The following is a 21,699-nucleotide window of genomic DNA, read 5'->3' on the forward strand; positions in this document are numbered from 1 at the left end:
AACCGTATAAATTGTTAAGGCATTCCTCAATTTACACCAACCACGATTGTTATCGCACAACGTCCGTCCATCGTGCGCACAGATGTGCGCAAGCAATGATCGTCTAGCTTTTTATCGTTCGCCCATCGTGCACACACCGTTCACACACCGTGCACACATCGTGCGCACACCGCACATCGTGTAACGTTGTGCGATCCCACAACTGTAAAATCTTTTTAATTCTTGAGAAGGAAAATAGGATTTTTTAAGCAAAACATGTTAAAAAAACAATGTAAGCATACTTTTTAGCTCACCTGGTCCAATTTATTTAAACGACTTCTCCTTCTTAGCCACTGATTGGAATTTGACTGGAAGCATTCCTTGGTGGTGGGGATACAAAATTGTACAAATGGTGGGGCTGAAGGGTGTTGGCAATTTGGCTATATTGCTTTAAGCAACTTCTTCTCTAGAACTAAGAGATGTATATCAACAATATTTGACTGGAAGCATCCCTAGGTAGTGAATATTCAAAATTGTACAAATGGTTGGGCTGACCCCCCCAGGGGGCTGAGGGGCAGGGCCAAAATGGGTTATTTGGCTATATTGCTTTAAGCGACTTCTTCTCTTGAACTTAGAGATGGATATCAACCATATTTGACTGGAAGCATCCCTAGGTGGTGGGGATTTAAAATTGTACAAATGGTGGGGCTGACCCCTCAAGGGGCTGAGGGCGGGGCCAAAAGGGGGCAATTCAGCTATATTGCTATAAACGACTTCTTCTATAGAACTATGCGATGGATATCGATCATATTTGGTCGGAAGCATTCATGTGAGGCAGGGATTCAAAATTGTTCAAATGGTCGGGCTGACCCCCCAGGCTAAGGGGTTGGGCCAAAAAAAATATATAACTTGGAAATGGTTGAGATCCCCACCGTATAACCATATATACAATTGCTGAGTATAAAGAGAAGAATGCACATTTGCTTCCAGGATGGCTCTAGGGTCTGGCCCCACCCTTGGAGATATAGTCCCTGGGTCATAACTTTGAAACGGTTGAGATCCCCACCCCAGAACTATATATACAAATGCTAGGCATTAAGAGACAAATGCAGTCATGATATTAGAATTGACCACAGGGTGTGCCCCACCCTTGCAGACTTAACCCCTGGGTCATAACTTTGAAACTGTTGATCATGAGATCCCCACCCCAAACTATGAATACAAATACTAGGCAAAAAGAGACGAATGCAGTCACAACCCTAGGGACCTAGTTTCTGAGTCATAGCTGATCCCCACCCCATAACCATACATAAAATTGGTGGGCTTGAAAATCTTATACAGATATGATATAAGGAATGGCCTTGGGGTCGGGCATATACCCTTGGATCTCATTTGGAGAATATTTTGTCATGATTGCAAAGATATCCAGGTGAGCGATACTCTTGTTTAGTAGTTGTCTTACATGAAGGCATTTCATGTTAATTTTAAAAACCTGATTTATGATCTGTTGTATTTATCACTATACTCTTGCTTGTTACAGGTTCCTGTTATGTTGACTCATGCAAATGTGCTAATGATAAATGTTTTCCAAAAACCGTAGAACAGTAATATGTCAATATCTATATGTCTATGTTAAAATTAGCCACAAATTCACACACTTATAACAATTTAGAAATCAAGATTAATACAGAAAACATGTCATTTTTCCTGAATAAAATATGCATAATAAATTTCCATTTCTACACTGATTTTCAGTTGTACAATGTGGTCGTAGACACAGAGGTGACTGGCAAGAAGCTGCTACAGAAGGGAGAGTTACGTCGACGCTACACAATCATTCCTCTCAACAAGATATCTGCACGCAGTATCAACACTGACACCGTCAAGCGTGCTGAACAACTGGTAGAGATATTCTTGGAATTTACGGGTGTTTAAAGGGTTTTAAGATGGCTCCTTTTTCATCTTGTTGTTTTGAATTAAAAATAATTAAAATTTGATATAGGGTGATTTATATGAAGCAGTCTTGTTGCAAAAAAAAAAAAAATGCATCTTTCTATCTTCCATTATTAGATATTAGCATCTATAAGTCATCTTCAAATGCAATAGTACACAGGATTTATATAAATTAGAAATGGTTACTTCCAGTTCGGTTTCACTTTAATTCTGTTTTCTAGGTTGGGAAGGACAATGTAAACACTGCTCTGTCTCTGATTGGGTATGAGAAGGATCTTAAAGCTGCCATGGAGTTTGTGTTTGGCTCAGCCTTTGTATGTAAGGATATGGATACTGCCAAAAAAGTCACCTTTGACGAGAGGGTGATGAAGAAATCCGTGACATTAGAGGGCGACTCATTTGATCCTGCTGGCACACTCACTGGAGGTAAACACTTTTTGCTCAGATCACTGTTTGGAAAAATTACAAAACAAGACATACATCTTTAAAAAAGATAAGCCACCTAGTTTTAATGTATGAAATAGCTGTGTAACTATTACCTAGCTTAAAACAAATGACCAGACAAACAGGAATTAAAACTATAATAACAGCAACAAAAACTTCACACTTAATTTATGATTAACTGTTTGACAACCATGTTGATTGTTTGACAGGAGGTAAATATAAACTGAGGGTGTATTTTCAGAAGTACAGTGGAACATGTTGGTATGCCAGCAATACAGTATACTTCTGGTCAAGGTTATCAAGTTTTGAGCAACCTAGCAACTGTCATTATTCTCTGACTGTAAGGCTGACTATTGTTGTTGTATAGGTGCCCGGGCTCAGACCAGTTCTATCCTGGAGAAACTACAAGCATTCCAGGACATTCAAGGGGAGCTCCACACCAAACAACAGAGACTGTCCGAGGTGGAGCGGGAACTGAATGCTCTCACTAAGACTGCAGAGAAGTAAGTGTTGATCAGTACATAGGAAACCTTGGTAAGACTTGTGAAGTTATGGATGTATAATGTAGTAAAAGTAAGTCTGATGGGAAATGTTGGATGGTATTTCACAAGCAGTGGCAACCTTACTGTATCGAGAAGATTTTTGTTACAAGATTTTGCTTACAATCATTAAGAAGGAATTAAAATTAAAGAGTGTTTTCCCGTTGTTTGTTACAGATTTACAAGCATGAAGCAAAAATATGATCTGAAAGTGCAAGAAGCAGAACTTGTGAAAGCAAGATTGGAGCAGAGTTCTCATCACCAACAGCTTGAGGAGATCAATGCTCTGCAAGCCTCCATAGGTAGCCAGAAAAACAAGTTACTTTTGTTGGACCTGATGTCTTATTATTATACTCTGTGCGCACTGAGGAAAAAGATGAGGTTCTGATTAATCTGTTTTACATTTAATAATGCAAAACTATTTGTGGCCTTAACCCCTGTTCTATAAAAAAAATCCAGGATTTGTTTTTCACTTTATCTACTTTATTTTTTGACACACTGTGTTCTTACAATCGATATATAGAGATGCACTCGTGAAAAATATCAAAAATATAAGCCACACTCGTGAAATATATTTGGTATTACTGAAGACACCATTAAATATTCTATTTATTGCATTTTTAAAGCATAAAACATGAAAAATGTAATGCATTAAAAAAGGGCGGGAATCATAAGCGTAATAATTAGCACCATATTCCAATGACGTCACGCTTGACAACAAGGCTGCGCAACATTTTGAATGGGATACTCAACACAATTCCTACATTTTCTGGTATGATTGCTTATAAAAATGCTATTAATTGTATATTGATGTAAATACTTAAGCGTGTGCACCAAACATTTACCATAACAACCACTTATTCTACCGTCGCTTCATTTGAATCTGAACAAAAAAAATGTTGCCTTTGATTGCAGCGAATAGAAGATACCGTTATGATTGGTCAATACCAAAAAGTAATATTTTCACACTTTTGATATTTGTCACAGTGTGAAAGATATCAGTTTTATCAAGTTGATAGAATCCGTTATTTCACTGGCAAACATGTTATAAAAATATTTACGTGTACAGAGGAACAAGAGGAGCTGCTGAAGAAAGCTAAGGAGACACAGGACAAGGCATCTAAGAAGGTGAAGGACCTGGACAACAAGATCAAGAATGCCAAGGCTGTGAGGGAGCAGGAACTCAAGGAGGCCCAGGAGGCCGTCACAAAGGCCAAGAAAAAGATGGAGGAATCCAGCAAACTGATGAAGGAGAAATACCAGGTCTGGTTTACATTAATACTTTCAGTGTACAGCCACAGACTTTTTATGCCCACATAACCAATATCATTGTTTCAATAACTGAATATGAAAATATGAAGCAGCATACAATTCTTGTGGGGTTTTTTACCTCTGAAAATAAAATAAACTTCCTACTTAGTGTAGCAGGGTTAGGGTATATAGTATCCCCTTGTCAGATTGACGTTGCATTTGTACCATAATAGTATGGAAACACGAAGTTTTGCACCTTATATACTTTTACGGTCATGGTGAAAAGGGTCAAAGGTCAAACTTGTCCACTTTTTCATTTAAAAACCGGAGTATAAGGTATATCTCACAAATCTTCAAACAAATTTAGTTAGTTAATTATTTTAACATTTTTACATCATCTGACATGGTAATATTGAGTTTTATGCCTCTTTAGCATTTTGGTGTTCATTGGTAAAAGTTAAAGGGTCAAAGGTCAAATTTGAACAGATTTACCTGTCACAATATTTATTTCAGAAATCGAAAATAAAATGCCCGTCTGCCTTTCACATTTCTATAAAAAATTAAAAAAAATAGACTGAAAAACTAAGGATTCACTTTCTTTGGGCTAAATATTTGATTTTGACATGATGCTATCTAAGCATATCAAGTTTGGTATATAATGCAATGAATTGAATTAAAAGCTTAGGGCTGTTCCAGAAAAAAAGACATCCCCCCCTGGGCCGGCACTTTTTCCGGACCCCTACCACCCATAACTTCAATAATCAGCTGCCCCCTACCACCCGTAATTACGAATTTTGTTCCATACCAACGACCCACAATTGTTTTTTAGTTTAAAAAAAAGGGGGAAAAAAGTAGTACCCACATACCATGTTATTTAAATAGTTAAAATTGGCCTAAACCATGCCTCGCCATCCATCTTACCACATCTTCCGGGCTCCAACCACGCGAATGGGCAGACATTTTTGTGAAGAGTGATAACAGCGCCCTCTATCAAGATTGATTTTTTTTATCATAGGAGTTGCATCCCTTGACCCACATACCGGAAGCTACTTGCAAGCGATACAGTAATGTCACGCTGCCAAAGTTTCAGCACGTATTTCAATAACGCAAATCTACATCCGAGCTTCAACCAGATATTTTCATATCACACCACCATGTAAATTAATTAATCAGGTTTTATTTATTTTTTAAATATATTTTTTTATTTCTCCAACGTACAACGACCCACAGAAACGAAAATACAACAACAACAACAACCAATAACTACGATTTTATTCAATGTTCAACCACCCACGTTAACAAAAAAAGTTTGCCGTCCCAGGGGGGGATGTCTTTTTTTCTGGAACAGCCAATCAAATCAAATTTAAAACACAATGTTTTGAGAAAAACACAACCTGTAATTGTAATTGTAGCTCTTACTTTGGCACGGTGAGTTTGTTATCTTTTAGAGGACCATTGACAATATTCTATGTATTTATGCATTGATTGGAAACAAATGTTCATAAAGAGATCGTGCCTTTGTATCCATTTTATAATGTAAACATGCATATTAATAAAGCGCTCTCCAATCTCAGTATTGTACCAACATGCCACAAGTTTCTATGACATTTTTAGGTCACCTGAGACAAAGTCTCAAGTGACCTATTGCGATCGCCTTTTGTCCGGCGTCCGTAAACAATTTACATTTTCGAATTCTTCTCCAAAACCCCTGAACCAATTTCAATGAAATTTTGCAGAAACCTTCCATGGTCAAAGGTCAACAAAAAGAGTGGCCGGTTTGGTCCCCATCCCCCAGGGGCCTGAGGGCGGGGCCAAAAAGGGTCAAATTGACTAAAACTTCAAAAATCTTTTTCTCAAGACCCAGATATGGTAGAATCAAATACTCTTCATAGAGGGAAGGGTCTTAAGGTGCTTTACCAAAATTGTTGATTTCATGACTCTGGGTCTCACGTTTCCCCCTGGGGAGGGGTTAAACTTTACTATAGTTCATATAGGGAAATAACATTTTGGACCAACATTTGTTTAATTTCCATTGGAAGTAATTCAATTTAGGTAAGCGTTTTCAGTATGAGGTAGCAGTTTGATAGTATGCACATATGAGCCCTGACTAACCCCCAGGGGCTGAAGGGGGGGGCCAAAAAGGGGCAAATTGACTAAAATTTCAGAAATCTTTTTCTCAAGACCCAGATATGGTAGAATCAAGTACTCTTCATAGATGGAAGGGTCTTAAGGTGCTTTACCAAACTTGTTGATTTCATGACTCTGGGTCTCACGTTTCCCCCTGGGGAGGGGTTAAACTTTACTATAGTTCATATAGGGAAATCACATTTTGGACCAACATTTGTTTAATTTCCATTGGAAGTAATTCAATTTAGGTAAGCATTTTCAGTATGAGGTAGCAGTTTGATTGTATGCACATATGAGCCCTGACTGACCCCCAGGGGCTGAAGGGTGGGGCCAAAAAGGGTTGAATTGACTGAAATTTCAAAAATCTTCTTCTCAAGACCCAGATATGGTAGAATCAAATACTCTTCATAGATGGAAGGGTCTTAAGGTTTATGACCCTAGGGTCTCACGTTTACCCCCTGGGGAACGAGTGGGCAAAACTTATTATGGTTTATAATGGCAAATGATACTTTGAATATTACATGTTAATAACTTGATTAGAATTATAACCCTGAGTTGACAGTTTGATACTTAGCCCCAAGGGCTGTAGGGTGGGGCCCAAAGGAGTCAGTGTGCTAAAATTTCTTCATTTTCTTTGTTTAGAATCAGAGGTGCTAGTTTCAAATACTTTTTAGTCTTAAATCTGTATGCTAGATATTGAATAAGGTGGTTTTATTGTTTTTTGTCACTTTGAATAATATTTGTGTTAAAAACAACATCAACTCTCTGTATAAATATATCAGGTGACTTTTAAGGCCCATGGGCCTCTTGTTATGATTATTTTTATGCTTTTGAATATTAAAGTATGAAAAGCAATAAACATTGAAATAAGGAATCCAGATATCATCTACAATTGTTTGTTGATCAGGAGGTAGACAGTCTAAAGCTGGAGATAGAGGAACTAAAGAAAGGAATTAAGGGATACGAGGAACAGCTGGCAACAGTGGCCGAGACCATTACACAGTATGAGGCCCAACTAGAGGAACTCGCAGAGAAGGCAAAGGAAAGCAAGGTATGTGACACAGTTACAGGAACTCACAGAGAAGGCAAAGGAAAGTAAGGTATGTGACATAGTCACAGGAACTCACAGAGAAGGCTAAGGAAAGTAAGGTATGTGACATAGTTACAGGAACTCACAGAGAAGGCTAAGGAAAGTAAGGTATGTGACACAGTTACAGGAACTCACAGAGAAGGCTTAGGAAAGTAAGGTATGTGACATAGTCACAGGAACTCACAGAGAAGGCTAAGGAAAGTAAGGTATGTGATATAGTCACAGGAACTCACAGAGAAGGCAAAGGAAAGCAAGGTATGTGATATAGTCACAGGAACTCACAGAGAAGTCAAAGGAAAGCAAGGTATGTGATAAAGTCACAGGAACTCGCAGAGAAGGCTAAGGAAAGTAAGGTATGGTTGTATGTGACACAGTCACAGGAACTCACAAAGAAGGCAAAGGAAAGCAAGATATGTGACATAGTCACAGGAACTCACAGAGAAGGCAAAGGGAAGCAAGGTATGTGATATAGTCACAGGAACTCACAGATAAGGCAAAGGAAAACAAGGAATGTGACATAGTTACAGGAAATCACAGAGAAGGCTAAGGAAAGTAGGGTATGTGACATAGTTACAGGAAATCACAGAGAAGGCTAAGGAAAACAAGGTATGTGACATAGTTACAGGAAATCACAGAGAAGGCTAAGGAAAGAAAGGTATGGTTGTATGTGACACAGTCTCAGGAACTCACAAAGAAGGCACAGGAAAGCAAGATATGTGACATAGTCACAGCAACTCACAGAGAAGGCAAAGGATAGTAAGGTATGTGTTGTATGCGACACAGTCACAGGAACTCACAAAGAAGGCAATGGAAAGCAAGATATGTGACATAGTCACAGCAACTCACAGAGAAGGCAAAGAAAAGTAAGGTAAGTGTTGTATGTGACATAGTCACAGGAACTCACAGAGAAAGCAAAGGAAAGTAAGGTATGTGACATAGTTACAGGAACTCACAGAGAAGGCTAAGGAAGTAAGGTATGTGTTGTATGTGACACAGTCACAGGAACTCACAGAGAATGCAAAGGAAAGTAAGGTATGTGTTGTATGTGACACAGTCACAGGACTTACAGAGAAAGCAAATGAGAGTAAGGTATGTGACATAGTTACAGGAACTCACAGAGAAGGCTAAGGGAAGTAAGGTACGTGTTGTATGGGACACAGTTACAGGAACTCACAGCGAAGGCTAAGGAAAGTAGGGTATGTGACATAGTTACAGGAGCTAACAGAGAAGGCTAAGGAAAGAAAGGTACGTGTTGTATGGGACACAGTTACAGGAACTCACAGAGAAGGCTAAGGAAAGTAATGTTATGACATAGTTACAGGAACTCACAGAGAAGGCTAAGGAAAGTAATGTATGTGATATAGTCACAGGAACTCACAGAGAAGGCTAAGGAAAGTAAGGTACGTGTTGTATGTGACACAGTTACAGGAACTCACAGAGAAGGCTAAGGAAAGTAAGGTATATGTTTTATGTGACACAGTCACAGGAACTCACAGAGAAGGCTAAGGAAAGTAAGATGTGTTGTATAACAGAACACTTATTTAACCATGCATGTTAACGCAGTATCAATGACCTATGTTCCAAGACACATACTCATCTGTGGAAACAGAATCTGTAATACATATTCCTCCAGCGATTCTAAAGAAGCAAAATTTGTTATACATACATTTATTTTGACCATGACATGTCTTCAATCAAACAAAAAATCACTCAACATTACCTTGTAAGGAATTACAAGCTTTTGCTGTATTAAAAGCCATACCAGTGACATCAGACTTACTTGAGTTTATTTTTCTCCCTAGGCGTTGGTGAAGGAAGCTCAGTCAGAGCTGAACAAACAGAAGGAACTGTTGAAGACTTGTAATGCAGATATCAACCAGAAGGTGGAGGAGCAGCGTAATCTTGCCAAGGAGCACCATGCTGCCGAACTCAAGATCCAAGAGCTGGAACACAAGATGTCTAAATTCCAGAGTGACTCCCAGGCTGCTGCCAGACAGGTCCTTTTTTATATTGTTTATTTCAAAATTTGTAAAATTCCATAGCCTAGGAAATCAGGGATACGTTTTTTTCTGCTCAAACTAATAGTCTTTCTTAAAATGGGAATATAGTCAAAAATCCTTAACTGCCCTTAAATAAAATTGATATTACAGTTTTTCTTCAGAGGAGACAGGGAGTATTTAGTTTGCCTCTTACTTAAGTTCTAGCTTCAACATTTCAGACACATTAGTTCCAGCCTGTTTCTTGTAACATGAAGATGACAGCATTTACATTGCATAATAATGTCTTTGACATTGATGTCCTCTGATGAGAAACTAGAACAGTATTTGGTCACTTATTTGGCCTGGTGTCCAGTGAATTCACCCGTGTAATATTTTTACATATGTCACTAGTGTAATATACCCTGGAGCGTTTTTCATTGACTGTGCCAGTCAGTAATCGATTGACGTCATAATATAGACAATGATGTTACCTCATAAATTGTGAATGGCACAACAAAATGTCTGTCTCTGTTTGATTAAGCCCTCTACATTTTGGCTTTAAATCCTGTCAAAATCATGGTTTAAATATTACAAATCCACAATTTGTTGATGCTTTTGTAAAAAGGAAATATGAAAGAAACATTCATGTCTTTCAGACTTTACAAAATTGTATACAGAAACTCTTCCTAGCGCTATTATTGAAATTGCTTTCAGTATTTGTGATAATCTTCCATAACTGTAGTCATGTGGAAAATAGAAAACATATTTGAATATTCAAGATTTTCTTTTCTTGTTGGAAACATCAGATGTTGAAGTTTTTCCATTGAAATAACAATATTTTTCTCTCTTTTTTCCCCAAAAAGTATTCTATTTTCTGTTATTAAATAGCAAAAGTCATTTTGATTATAAAACAGGTTGAAAACCTGCTCCAATCCTATCACTGGATTATGGACGAGAAGAAATACTTTGGCCAGGCAAACACTGCCTATGACTTCAAGGCTAATGACCCCAAGGAGGCAGAGAGGCGGATACTGAAGCTGCAGGAGATGAAGGACAAACTGTCGAAGAATGTCAACATGAGGGCAATGAACATGTTAGGAAAGGCAGAGGAACAGGTACTCGCTAAAAATAGTTCAGGCTGCAAGTTTAACGAGTATACACGATTCCAAGCTTTTGGTGTTTTAATAAAAGTATTAAAGAATTTTCCTATAGAATATCCAAGGATCATCTTTGAAAAATAACATTTTAAAAGTATTCATGTCAAAGTCCCTTTAAGGAAGCTAATTTATAAAATCAGATGCCGTCTTTACAGTAATATCATACTTCTGGTATTTCTTCAAACACGTACAACAATTCTTGATAATTTTAAATCTCTTTTCCAGTATGCTGACTTGATAAAGAAGAGAAAGATTGTACTACACGATAAAGCTAAGATTGCTGCAGTCATATCAGAACTAGATCAAAAGAAAAACGAGGCGTTAAAAAAGGCATGGGAGCAGGTCAACAAGGTAAAAGTTTATATTTCTATTTAACTTGAAATTAGTTAGAAAAAAGTCTTCACTATTTCCATGATGATGTTTCTTATTCCTTCTCAATTATACCATCCATTTAGTAAAGGGAGATATATATGGTAATAGCTTTTTTAGTGTGTGTGTGTGTGTCCATAGAAAAAAGTTTTTTTAGAATATATTTTAGTAACCCCTCAGCTGTAAGTTAACATTTACACCATAGAATAATAAAATTGCATCTGATAATAAATTTTTGTGATATTCGAACCTAATAAAAGGTAACACTTAACCAGTTCTGAAGTATAAAGCTTATGTACCACTTAGTTAATATTCATACTAAAAGTGTCATCAAATTTTACGTCTGATCGGATTTGGATGGTCATTCATCAAGTTAATGGGTAAAAGTTCACACTTTTGGGATTTAATCATGTGACAACAGGAAGCCCCGGGATATAATCATGTGACAACAGGAAGCCTCATCGTTTTTATTGGCCCGTCAAATTTGACGAAAGTATTATGGTATGGGGTTGTCCGTCCGGCCTTAAACTTTTGTTTGTCCGGCAATCTCCTCCTTCATTATTCGACCGATCTCTTTGAAACTTGATATACATTATAATCATGATATGAAGTTCTGTCTCCCTTAAAAGAATTTTGATTCGACAATTTTTCATAAAGTTATTGCCCTTTGTTCATTTCAGTATTTGATTTTTTGTCCGGAAATCTCCTCCTGTATTTTTTGAAGGATTTCTTTGAAACTTAGTAGGCTAAATACTCATGATATGATGTTGTGTTTCCTTGAAAAGAATTTTGATTCAACAATTTTTGCAAAAGTTATTGCCCTTTGTTTATTTCAGTATTTGATTTTTGTCCGGCAATCTCATCCTACATTTTTTCAACAGATCTCTTTGAAACTTGGTATACATTATAAGCATGATATGAAGTTGTGTCTCCTGTAAAAAAAAAAAATGAATCGGCAATTTTTGCAATCTTGATTGCCCTTTGTTCATTTCAGTATTTAATGTTTTGTCTGGAGATTTTCTCCTACATTTTTTATAGCATGTCAGCTAACCACTCTTAGAATAATGCAGATCTTATTTCAATGTAAGAAAGTATAAACACTATATGGAATTCGATGGGCGTATATTGTTCCGCCCCGCGCTACTCTTGTTATGTTTTGCCCATCTTCGTGTCCTGTTCAATTCTCATAGATTTTCATTTTTTGATTAACAGAAAATAAACTTGCCTAACAAACCTTTGTTGATATTTTTTGTTGTTGTAGGACTTTGGTTCGATTTTCTCCACATTGTTACCTGGAGCGTGTGCCAAACTGATGCCTCCAGAAGGCCAATCTGTCCTAGATGGTTTAGAGGTCAAGGTTGGATTTGGAGATGTGTGGAAAGAATCCCTTGGTGAACTCAGTGGGGGTCAAAGGTATTTTCCTTTAAAAGTTACCAAGATTTAATCAGTTGGTTGATTTCCAGTGACATTACTTTAAGGGATGGGTTAATAACATGTCATCTTTGTGTTTTATTGTACATGTACTTAGACAATCTGTTGGAAGTTGAAATATTTCTCAAGCAAAAGTACTGTTTCTTGGTTCTGGATTGAGTTTTTCCTAAATTTTGACTGAAACTACATAAAATTAATCCAGGTTAATAAAGTGGGAAAATTGTTTCTCAAAATCAGAAACAATTCTTCCAATTCGAATGATTGATGATAAAAAAAAAACATGCTTTTCTCTTTAAACTTCCCATTTCCTAAGCATTAAAATTGAATATAAAGCAAGTATGCAAATATACGTATTGTATAATAATACTATTCACTATTATTTTATACAATGCAGCATCACTTTGATCTGTCAAATATACACATTGTATAATAATACTATTCCCTATTATTTTATACAATGCAGCTTCACTTTGATCTGTCAAATACATATATTGTATAATAATACTATTCACTATTATTTTATACAATGCAGCATCACTATGATCTGTCAAATATACATATTGTATAATAATACTATTCACTATTATTGTATACAATGCAGCATCACTTTGATCTGTCAAATATACCAGTCAGAGGATCTTTTTCATATCCGAGAATTATGAAAAATTTAAAAATCATTGCTATATAAGGAATTTTCATATTTTTGAGGATTGTTATATACTAGAATTATTGTCATATCTCTGAAATGTCATTTATCTAAGAGTGATTGCCAATTGGCCGTACATCAGAGAGTGTTACTGGATGTATGTCTTTTCCATGATCTCTTGATACAATTAGTTCCAATTCACACATGATTTATTTTCTGTCAGGTCACTGATCGCCCTCTCCCTGATTCTGGCCATGTTGCTGTTCAAACCAGCACCAATCTATATCCTGGATGAAGTGGACGCTGCTTTAGACATCTCGCACACACAGAACATCGGTCAGATGATCCGATCCCACTTCAAACACTCACAGGTATATACCAGAACTTGTTTTTAAGGTCAGATAGAACAATTATGTTCTCCTTTATCAAGATATATACCGGTATATATAAAAAATAGTTAAATAAGCTTGGCAGCAAAATATCATATCAAGAAATAGATATTTGTGTCAAATGAAATAATTCTTAGGCCTATAGTTGTTTGTGACCTAGTTTGATAAATACAAGGGATGCAGCTTTTAGTTTATTTTGTTGTTTTTAGTTACTTTGGAACTTAAGACTTCCTTTGATGGATTTCTTACATGTTGATGGAGAATAGCAAAAATCAAGATACTATCAAACTCAAAGACGACTTGGAAACAAAACTATTCTAAAAGCTTATGATTGCTTTCTTAATAGCATTTGATAGTGTTCCAGACAATGAAAAAGCTGTTTATCAAAGTTGTTGAAACAGTTCAGAACCATGTGAACATTTTTCCATTGAAATATTTTTTTTAATGGACATTTTTGTTTGTTGTCAGAATCATGTTGGTCATGCCCATATATACTGAACTCACTTATCCTCTCCAACCTCTGAGGTCAAATTTATATTCTACAATTCATATCTTCTGTTGATAAAATACACAGTTTTAAACCTACAGCCAATGATAATCAGATCCAATTGTGCTGCTTTAACGTCAAGTTACAAAATCTGATTGATCACAATTTTTCAACATTGACATTTTTACCCTCATTTTCACATTTAAAGATTGTCGTTTTTCATGAAAGCAAGGTAAATGGTATTTCATCTTTTCATGTTTTCAGTTTATTGTGGTGTCCTTGAAGGATGGTATGTTCAATAATGCCAATGTTTTATACAAGACAAGATTTGTGGATGGCGTTTCAACAGTGACGCGATATGTACAACACTCCAGGTCTGGGTCCTCTTCTGTGGTTGCCAACAAAGAAAATGAAAAAGTGGTAAACAAGAAAAAACAGAACTCCAAACGTGCGCGACTTGAAGAAATCACGAACTGACCTATATCAGACAACAACAAGGAGATTTCAAACAATAATTGTAAAAGTTGTATTTCAACATATTCTTGTCATGTGGTTTTAAAGGTTTACTATGGAACCGGATGAAATACCATAGTTATCAATGAATGTGTTATTTATTACAAACTCCACATGGACAATTCACATCCATAATTTGTTTGAATGCACTATTATAGACAATGGGTCAGGGATATTTTGTTATAATAAGCCTTGGATTATTATTATAATGTAAAAAGTTACATTTATGATGTAGGTGTCATTGTGAACCATTTTGTACATTGTCAGACATCTTGGACAGGACCTTTTGTACATTGTCAGACATCTTGGACAGGACCTTTTGTACATTGTCAGACATCTTGGACAGGACCTTTTGTACATTGTCAGACATCTTGGACAGGACCTTTTGTACATTGTCAGACATCTTGGACAGGACCTTTTGTACATTGTCAGACATCTTGGACAGGACCTTTTGTACATTGTCAGACATCTTGGACAGGACCTTTTGTACATTGTCAGACATCTTGGACAGGACCTTTTGTACATTCATACGGATCCTCACTATAATAATAGTATGATTGATTTAAATCAACACGTGGAGTACGCTCATTTTTATCCAAATTTTTAATCTTTGTTTCCGCAAAAGTACAAAACTTTATATTTCCACTATTACATACTAACACTGTTTCGTTAACATTTCTTTGTTTCTTTCTATCACTCTTTTTCCCTGACATTCAGTTTTACACTCAAAACACACAGCAACTCATTAACAAGTAAATGCTAGAAATGGCGAGTGACATCATTTCTGATGATGATTTCAATTACATAATTCAGATCCAGTTTACAGTTCTTATCACAAACCAACTTGAAAGAGTTGCGCTCTGACACAAACACACGTCTTTGCAGCCTTGGATTTTCTCAGACAGAATCAGAAGTGTATTATGCTCCACTTTGCGGATGATACAAGATGATTGAAGCAAAAATTATTTTGCAAACTTCTGATTTCATAGTAATGCTTTAAAGTGAATAGCAGCAAGCCTTCAATTTATCATGAAAAGAATCTTAATGGTTCAGAGAAGGGATCATATCTCACCAAGCTAATATTAACATGTTTAATTTCCATACCAGTGTTCATTTTCTCTCTTGTTTTTAAATTATCACAATACAATATGCATGTATCTCTAACAAGGAAAAACAAATCATACTTTTCTATTGCTACATACCTAGTATGGATATTTTACATACATATGAAATAAAACATCTATACAAACAATCAAAAGAGTTGTTTTTATATTTCCACAAAATGTGTTAAAAAACACACAAGGGTAGAATGATTATGTGATGCTGTCTGCTGAAGTAGTTTTCCATTCTCACTAATTTAAACAAGATATGGTACATGAAATTCTGTGAAAGAGCAAGAAATTAATTTAAGACATTCATTTATAATAATCGAAAACTTAAGCGACCAAAAAAAGTTTATGGGAATTGTTTTTGCATGGATCACAAGGGCTGATGATTGACGGATTCATCATATATGGAAGATCTCTTCTCCTGGGCCAAACATCCTTTGAATGAATTCAGACGCACATCGATCTCACCTTCCTCTAGCTGGAAAGTAATCAAAATTACAAGTTGTAGGTAAAACATCACAGAGACAGTTTCAGTAAATTCTATGCTGCAGTTCAAATTCTTTCTGCTCAATGACCTATTCTTGACAAAATAAAATTCTGTATGCTGGCAAAGATCATAGGTGTTTATAATAGTCATTTTGTCAATAAATCTTCAATTCTGCATGGCAATTTCCTATCCTACACCTCTGCATATGAAGAAGTCTTATATTACTTTAAGTTATATAAATAGGATCTTTCAATTTAGCGATCTAAAATGAAAAATTTGTGACGAGTTTCATAAATTCCATATGAAATGAAAACGAGTGTAAGATCCTTTTTATCACATAATCAAGATTTGTGGCATTTATTCGTGTAAAACGACAATTTTTATGCAACTTGAAATGTAAAAAGCAGCTATTTTGACTCCAGTGCATAAGTCTGTGATATCATGTACTTGTCCTAGGCATGACGTCATAATTGAAACAATTAACTTACAACCAATCACAGTGCTGATATGTCATATTACATGTGTTAATACGCAAACAAAAATATGACATGGGTATATACACTGGCTAACACGGGTCATTATGCGATCAAAGTGATTGTGCCATACTAATTTCAGATATCCTACAAAGCTCCATGTAAATCAGGGTCTGTACTGTCAATAATCGTTACTCTCCTTAATTATATGGTGTGTGGGGATGCTTAACGTCTAGTAGTGCGACCACTGGTATTTAGGTAACAAGCCGACTAATGAACTGTCCCCGTAACTCCACTTACTGCGTCATGGCCATACAACTCGCTGTAGCAGAACTTGGATATACACTGGCGCACACAGGCTGTCTGTTCTACACCATGTTGTCGTAGGCACTCGCTCTTCACCTCACACACTGTTTTGGCGTTTCTGTACTTCTTATCCTGTGAAATTGAACAAAGAATTCTATAATGAATCGTGATGTAGGAGAGTTCAATGGTTAAGATAATATAGACACCTCAGTTATCAGGTCTAGGGCTTTTGAACCACTACAGGCTTGGTTTGACTTCACTGACCTAGTGAGTCGAGAGATCTTTGACCTAGGTTCGGTGATAAGTTTGGATTGAAAGAACAGTCTGGGTCAGTCATGCGCTCAGTTACTGACAGGTACTTGTAAGCTACTGTTTATTTATAGATCTGAGAGTCATGAGCAGCAATTTAGAATATCGTGGATATCTAAGCAATCATGACAAAATATTTTTAAAAGCAGGATGCTATTGAACAAAAACATTACTCTAGGCCTCATTGTTATTATGCCCCCGCCATAAAATGGAAGGGCATATAGTGTTGCCCATGTCCGTCCCATCCAGATTCAATGTAAACACTTAGCAACTTCATTCTTTGACAGATATTGGTCAAACTTTATACTATCTTCAAATATGAGTATACTTTGGACATCCTTGTGTTTCAGGGATCCAAGGTCAAGGCCAAGGTCACTGTTGCTGCATATAGAAAATCATAACCGGTTCAATTTAAACACTTGGCAACTTCATTCTTTCATGGATTTTGGTTAAACTTTATGCAAAGGTCAATTATACTTCGGACATTGTTGTTTCATGGTTCCAAGGTCAAGGTCACTGTTGCTATATATAGAAAATCATCAACTGATTCAATTTAAACACTTAGCAACTTCATTCTTTCACGGATTTTGATCAAACTTTATATTAAGGTCAAGTATGGGTATACCTCTGACATCCTTGTGTTTCAGGATGGTAATAACATCTTTTAGTGTAGTACCTTGTGTGTGTGCATATTTCAGGGCATCAAGATCAAAGTGGTTGTAACTTTTTATAGAACACTGAAACTAATTTCACATGGCAGTGGGGGCATTTATTTATTTTAAATTTATTTTGAAACAGACATTTTCAAGTTCTAAAGACGTTCCTTAAAGTTTTTAACACATTTACACTTGTGACCTTGAAAGAAGGTCAAGATCATTTATTTGTGGATTGCTTTATATTTTCTCTGCAGTGGGACACAACAGACAGAAGTTAACCCGATCAGAAAGGAAGCAGTCGGGGTCCCCATAGTGTACATACTCTTTACCGTCATAGTGTGACAAAGGGACCAGTCGGTCTTGAAATGTTGCAAAACGTTTAATACGTACATTGTTTGTGTATAAGTAAAACTTTGATATTACATATTTCCAAATTGATGAATCTTATTTAAGATAACCTTTCCACTATTAAGAAGAAGTTGTTTGAAGAAAAAGATGACAGACAGACAACCAACATACCATAAACTCCTCAGCACTTTGTGCCATGTGATCTATTTAATGAATGGCCAAATAAGTTGTGTTTATAAAGAGCACCTAAAGGCTTGATTAGGTGTTTTCTGTACACATTCACAGAAACAAAATAAACTTACATGTTGTTTCTTTTTGTAAGTGTAGCGTTTGAAGTTATAAATAACTCCTCCGGCCTCTGTTGAAACTTCAAACAACAGCAGTAGTGCCAGAGTACAACACAACACCATCAACGGCCTCATCCTGTCATCTTAGCTCCTAAAACACAAAACATCTTAATATAAAAACTTGTGTGGACCTACTCCCCCATTCTGCAAATTACGAAAATAGGATTTTTATTGAATTATGTATTCTACAGTTGAAATATCTTAATTTCTGTCAAATTGAGATGTCAATACTACAATAGAAATATGTGATTAAGATTATCTTGGTTATATGACTGTACAGTAAGGCTGATAAAACTTGCTCCAGTGAATGAGTGAGTTCCATAAAACCTATATAATTTTGGTTTTGAAATACGTTTGCACGGTGTTCGCACTGTTCTTCCAGTCGTTGTAAGTCTTCGACTTGTGAGACTGTCCTATATCTTGTTGTCATCGATACTTTATGGTATGCGCATATTTGTTGATGACAAGTTTTAATAGTTAAAAGTTCGTTCACACTAACGATTTTAGTGTGTTGATTCTTTTTGATTTTTTTTTTAATCAATGTACAATTAAAATTCCTGATATATATGCAGACGTATTGAGGTAGCGAAACAATTTCACTAACCCGCTGCCAGCAACATTAACTGCGGATAAGCACGTGACCTTAATGTTCATTTTTCCAAGGTTAAGACTGTTGAAGATCTATAGCAAATAATGTTACTACCCTTCCATTGTCTGTTTCTATCCACTAAGTACACTAGGGAAAGTGACACATTCTGGAATTCAAGAAGTCTCCACACTCTATTTGAATGCGGTTCGATCATACTCGTCTCTATACTTCTCTATGGGTAGTTAAGCCGGTTCTCTAACCCACAACTCCAATTATTGATTTGTGGAATATTCATAACTTCATTATGCCGGTTTCCATTAATACCCCCAATAACTATTATTGTTGCATTTGTTAAAATTAGCAGTATCACTAAATTGTAACGTATGGTTACCTGTGAGTTATTTGTCTTTCTGGAGCTAATAACAATCAGGTGTGAATTTAATAGACAGGTTTCTCCAGTGGTCATTCAGTCTGGATTTAAAAATGTTCAGACTTCCTGAAGTCACTACCAAGCTTGTCAGGTTGTTCCAATTGTTCACAATTCTGGTGGAGAAGCAATTTTTTCTACAGTTTATCCTACTCCTTACTTTCTTCAGCTTCCACTGGTGTCCTCTAGTTCTGGTGTTATCCTCTAGTTCGAAAAACTTGGATTTCTCTACTTTATCTATTTCCTGTAGAATTCTGTACGTCTGTACCATATCATTGTGTTTCCTTCTATATTGGAGCGTTGGGATTCCTAGATTTAGTAGTCTTTCCCTGTATGTCACTTGCGTATTCTACATGTGGCCTGATCAATGCTTTGTAGACCGTTAGGAACGTTTCTTTGTCAAGATGTTCAAAAGTTCGTCTGACAACGCTGGTCATTTGGTTACCTTTTGACACACATCTTGATATGTGCTTGCTGAATTTCAAGTCTTTGTCGAATGTGACTCCTAAATCCTTTTCTTCCTGACTTGTGATATATTGGTCGAGCTTCCGTTGATTGTCATTAAATAGTTATTTTCCTGGTTACTATGCCCCAGATGCATTGATTTACATTTTGAGGTGTTGAATGACATCTGCCATTTATCAGACCACTTTGTGACGTTGTTAAGATCTTGTTGAATTGAATCTTTCTCTGCCACAGAACCTGTCTTTCCAATGATCTTTGCGTCATTTGCGAATAATTTAAAGATGGTATTGATGTGTTCCGGAAGGTCGTTAATAAATATTAGAAACAGGATTGGGCCGAGTACGCTCCCTTGTGGTATTCCAGATTTTACAGCCTCCCATTTGGATGCCTCCCCGTGTACAATCACCCGTTGTTGTCTCCCGATAAGAAAGTCCTTTATCCACTCCAATACCTTTCCAGTAATTCCGTATCTTTCAAGCTTAGTTAATAAACGATTGTGGGGGACTGTATCAAAGGCCTTTTTAAAATCTAAGTAAATGATGTCCACTGGTTCTTTGTTGTCCAAAATGTTGGTGATAATTTCCATGACTTCGAGTAGTTGTGTGGTTGTTGATCTACCCTTTCTGAATCTGTACTGGTGTTTGGTTAGAAGGTTGTTGTATTCTAAATGTTCCATAATTTTATCACGTAGAATTTTTTCCAAGCATTTTCCAATGACTGATGTTAAACTCACCGGACGATAATTTGCTGGTCGTTTCCTGCTTCCCTTTTTATGCTGCTAAGTGCAGTTATGTTTGCCGCTTTCCATTGGGTTGGAAGTTTCCCTTCGTCGAGAGATTTCTGGAAGATGATTTTGGTCAGGGTTTATATTGCGCTTCCAATTTCTTTAAAGACCTTCGGGTGTAGACCGTCAGCCCCTGGGGATTTTGAAAATTTGACTTCTTCTAGTTTCTTCAGGTCCATTTTATCGTTTATTTGAACTTCTGTTAGCTCGATGTTATTATGTTATTATGTTACGGCTTTCAAATAATGGTGTTAATTCCAGATTTTCGTCGGTGAATACGCTGCAAAAATATCTGTTTAATAGATTGGCTTTTTCCTTGTTGTCCGAAACATTGTTTTCATTTTCATCCGTCAGATCACCCAGTCCTCTCTTGACTTTGGTTTTGGTCTGTACATATTTCCAAAAAAAATTGCTGTCCTTTTTCACATTCTCAGCCACTGTTTTTTCAAAGTTCATTTTCGCCTCCCGGCATGCTGCAGTAGCTTTATTCCTACCATTATACATACCATTAAGTTGTTTTATGATACCATTCATTTGCATTCCAAAAGAAAAATGCTGCATCATATATATATTCTTAATGTTCTATATTGGGTACTGTAGGCTATACTGATCAGTGCCTTCGCGTAACAGTATACTCGTGTTACCGGTTTCCGCGCACTTAAGAACCAATCGCGATTTTGTACTCATATCGGCAGAAACTGATGAATTTACGGATGACTGTCATTAACATGTATACAATCTACTAATGGAAACAAAAAACTAGCAACATAAAACTGAAAACGTTTCATCAACAAAATCTTGTTTCCTGTGCCTGTTGACGACAGGTTCCCTCCTAACTAATCAGTTACGATTCTTTTTAAACGAAAATGTTGTTGTAAACAAGTAAAGCTCCATCTGTCGAAAGAATTATCCAAAACAGAATACATACCCCAGGTACGGTAGGAAAGCCGACAACAAACGACCTGCAGTAGGCCTATCGGCAGTATCGGACAAACACAAACACCGGACCCGCTTCCGGTTCCAAAATTAGAAACCCGTGTAGAAC

At 36.5% G+C, this 21,699-nt stretch overlaps 2 protein-coding genes across 2 annotated transcripts in view; one reads left to right on the top strand and one right to left on the bottom strand.

Moving 5' to 3' along the window:
- LOC110465448 (structural maintenance of chromosomes protein 2-like) overlaps positions 1-15,605 on the top strand; it is a 27,871-nt gene extending 12,266 nt beyond the window's left edge. Inside the window, exons 13-24 of the mRNA XM_021521257.1 lie at positions 1,735-1,881; positions 2,154-2,358; positions 2,744-2,879; positions 3,093-3,217; positions 3,985-4,178; positions 7,201-7,344; positions 9,186-9,380; positions 10,277-10,477; positions 10,745-10,870; positions 12,150-12,301; positions 13,189-13,336; positions 14,106-15,605. Of these exons, the coding sequence (XP_021376932.1) occupies positions 1,735-1,881; positions 2,154-2,358; positions 2,744-2,879; positions 3,093-3,217; positions 3,985-4,178; positions 7,201-7,344; positions 9,186-9,380; positions 10,277-10,477; positions 10,745-10,870; positions 12,150-12,301; positions 13,189-13,336; positions 14,106-14,318 (1,986 nt within the window). The 3' untranslated portion in view covers positions 14,319-15,605. The remainder of the gene's footprint in view (positions 1-1,734; positions 1,882-2,153; positions 2,359-2,743; positions 2,880-3,092; positions 3,218-3,984; positions 4,179-7,200; positions 7,345-9,185; positions 9,381-10,276; positions 10,478-10,744; positions 10,871-12,149; positions 12,302-13,188; positions 13,337-14,105) is intronic.
- LOC110465450 lies at positions 14,950-21,683 on the bottom strand. Its single transcript, XM_021521259.1, has 4 exons — positions 21,583-21,683; positions 18,345-18,480; positions 16,724-16,861; positions 14,950-15,941 (listed from the first exon to the last, which is right to left on the bottom strand). Exons 2-4 carry the CDS (start codon positions 18,462-18,464, stop codon positions 15,834-15,836), a joined length of 366 nt encoding a protein of 121 aa, XP_021376934.1. The 5' UTR covers positions 18,465-18,480; positions 21,583-21,683; the 3' UTR covers positions 14,950-15,833.
- Positions 21,684-21,699: the final 16 nt, after the last annotated feature.

The sequence above is a fragment of the Mizuhopecten yessoensis genome, unplaced genomic scaffold, assembly GCF_002113885.1.
Source record: "Mizuhopecten yessoensis strain PY_sf001 unplaced genomic scaffold, ASM211388v2 scaffold11079, whole genome shotgun sequence".
NCBI classification, from domain to species: domain Eukaryota; kingdom Metazoa; phylum Mollusca; class Bivalvia; order Pectinida; family Pectinidae; genus Mizuhopecten; species Mizuhopecten yessoensis.

Excerpts from the sequence above, each read along its gene's own strand:
- LOC110465450 (XM_021521259.1), bottom strand. The coding sequence starts at position 18,464 with ATGAGGCCGTTGATGGTGTTGTGTTGTACTCTGGCACTACTGCTGTTG. Across the intron at positions 16,862-18,344 it reads CTTACAAAAAGAAACAACAT|GATAAGAAGTACAGAAACGC; the intron begins GTAAGTTTATTT and ends TCAATTTCACAG. Across the intron at positions 15,942-16,723 it reads AGTTGTATGGCCATGACGCA|CTAGAGGAAGGTGAGATCGA; the intron begins GTAAGTGGAGTT and ends ATTACTTTCCAG.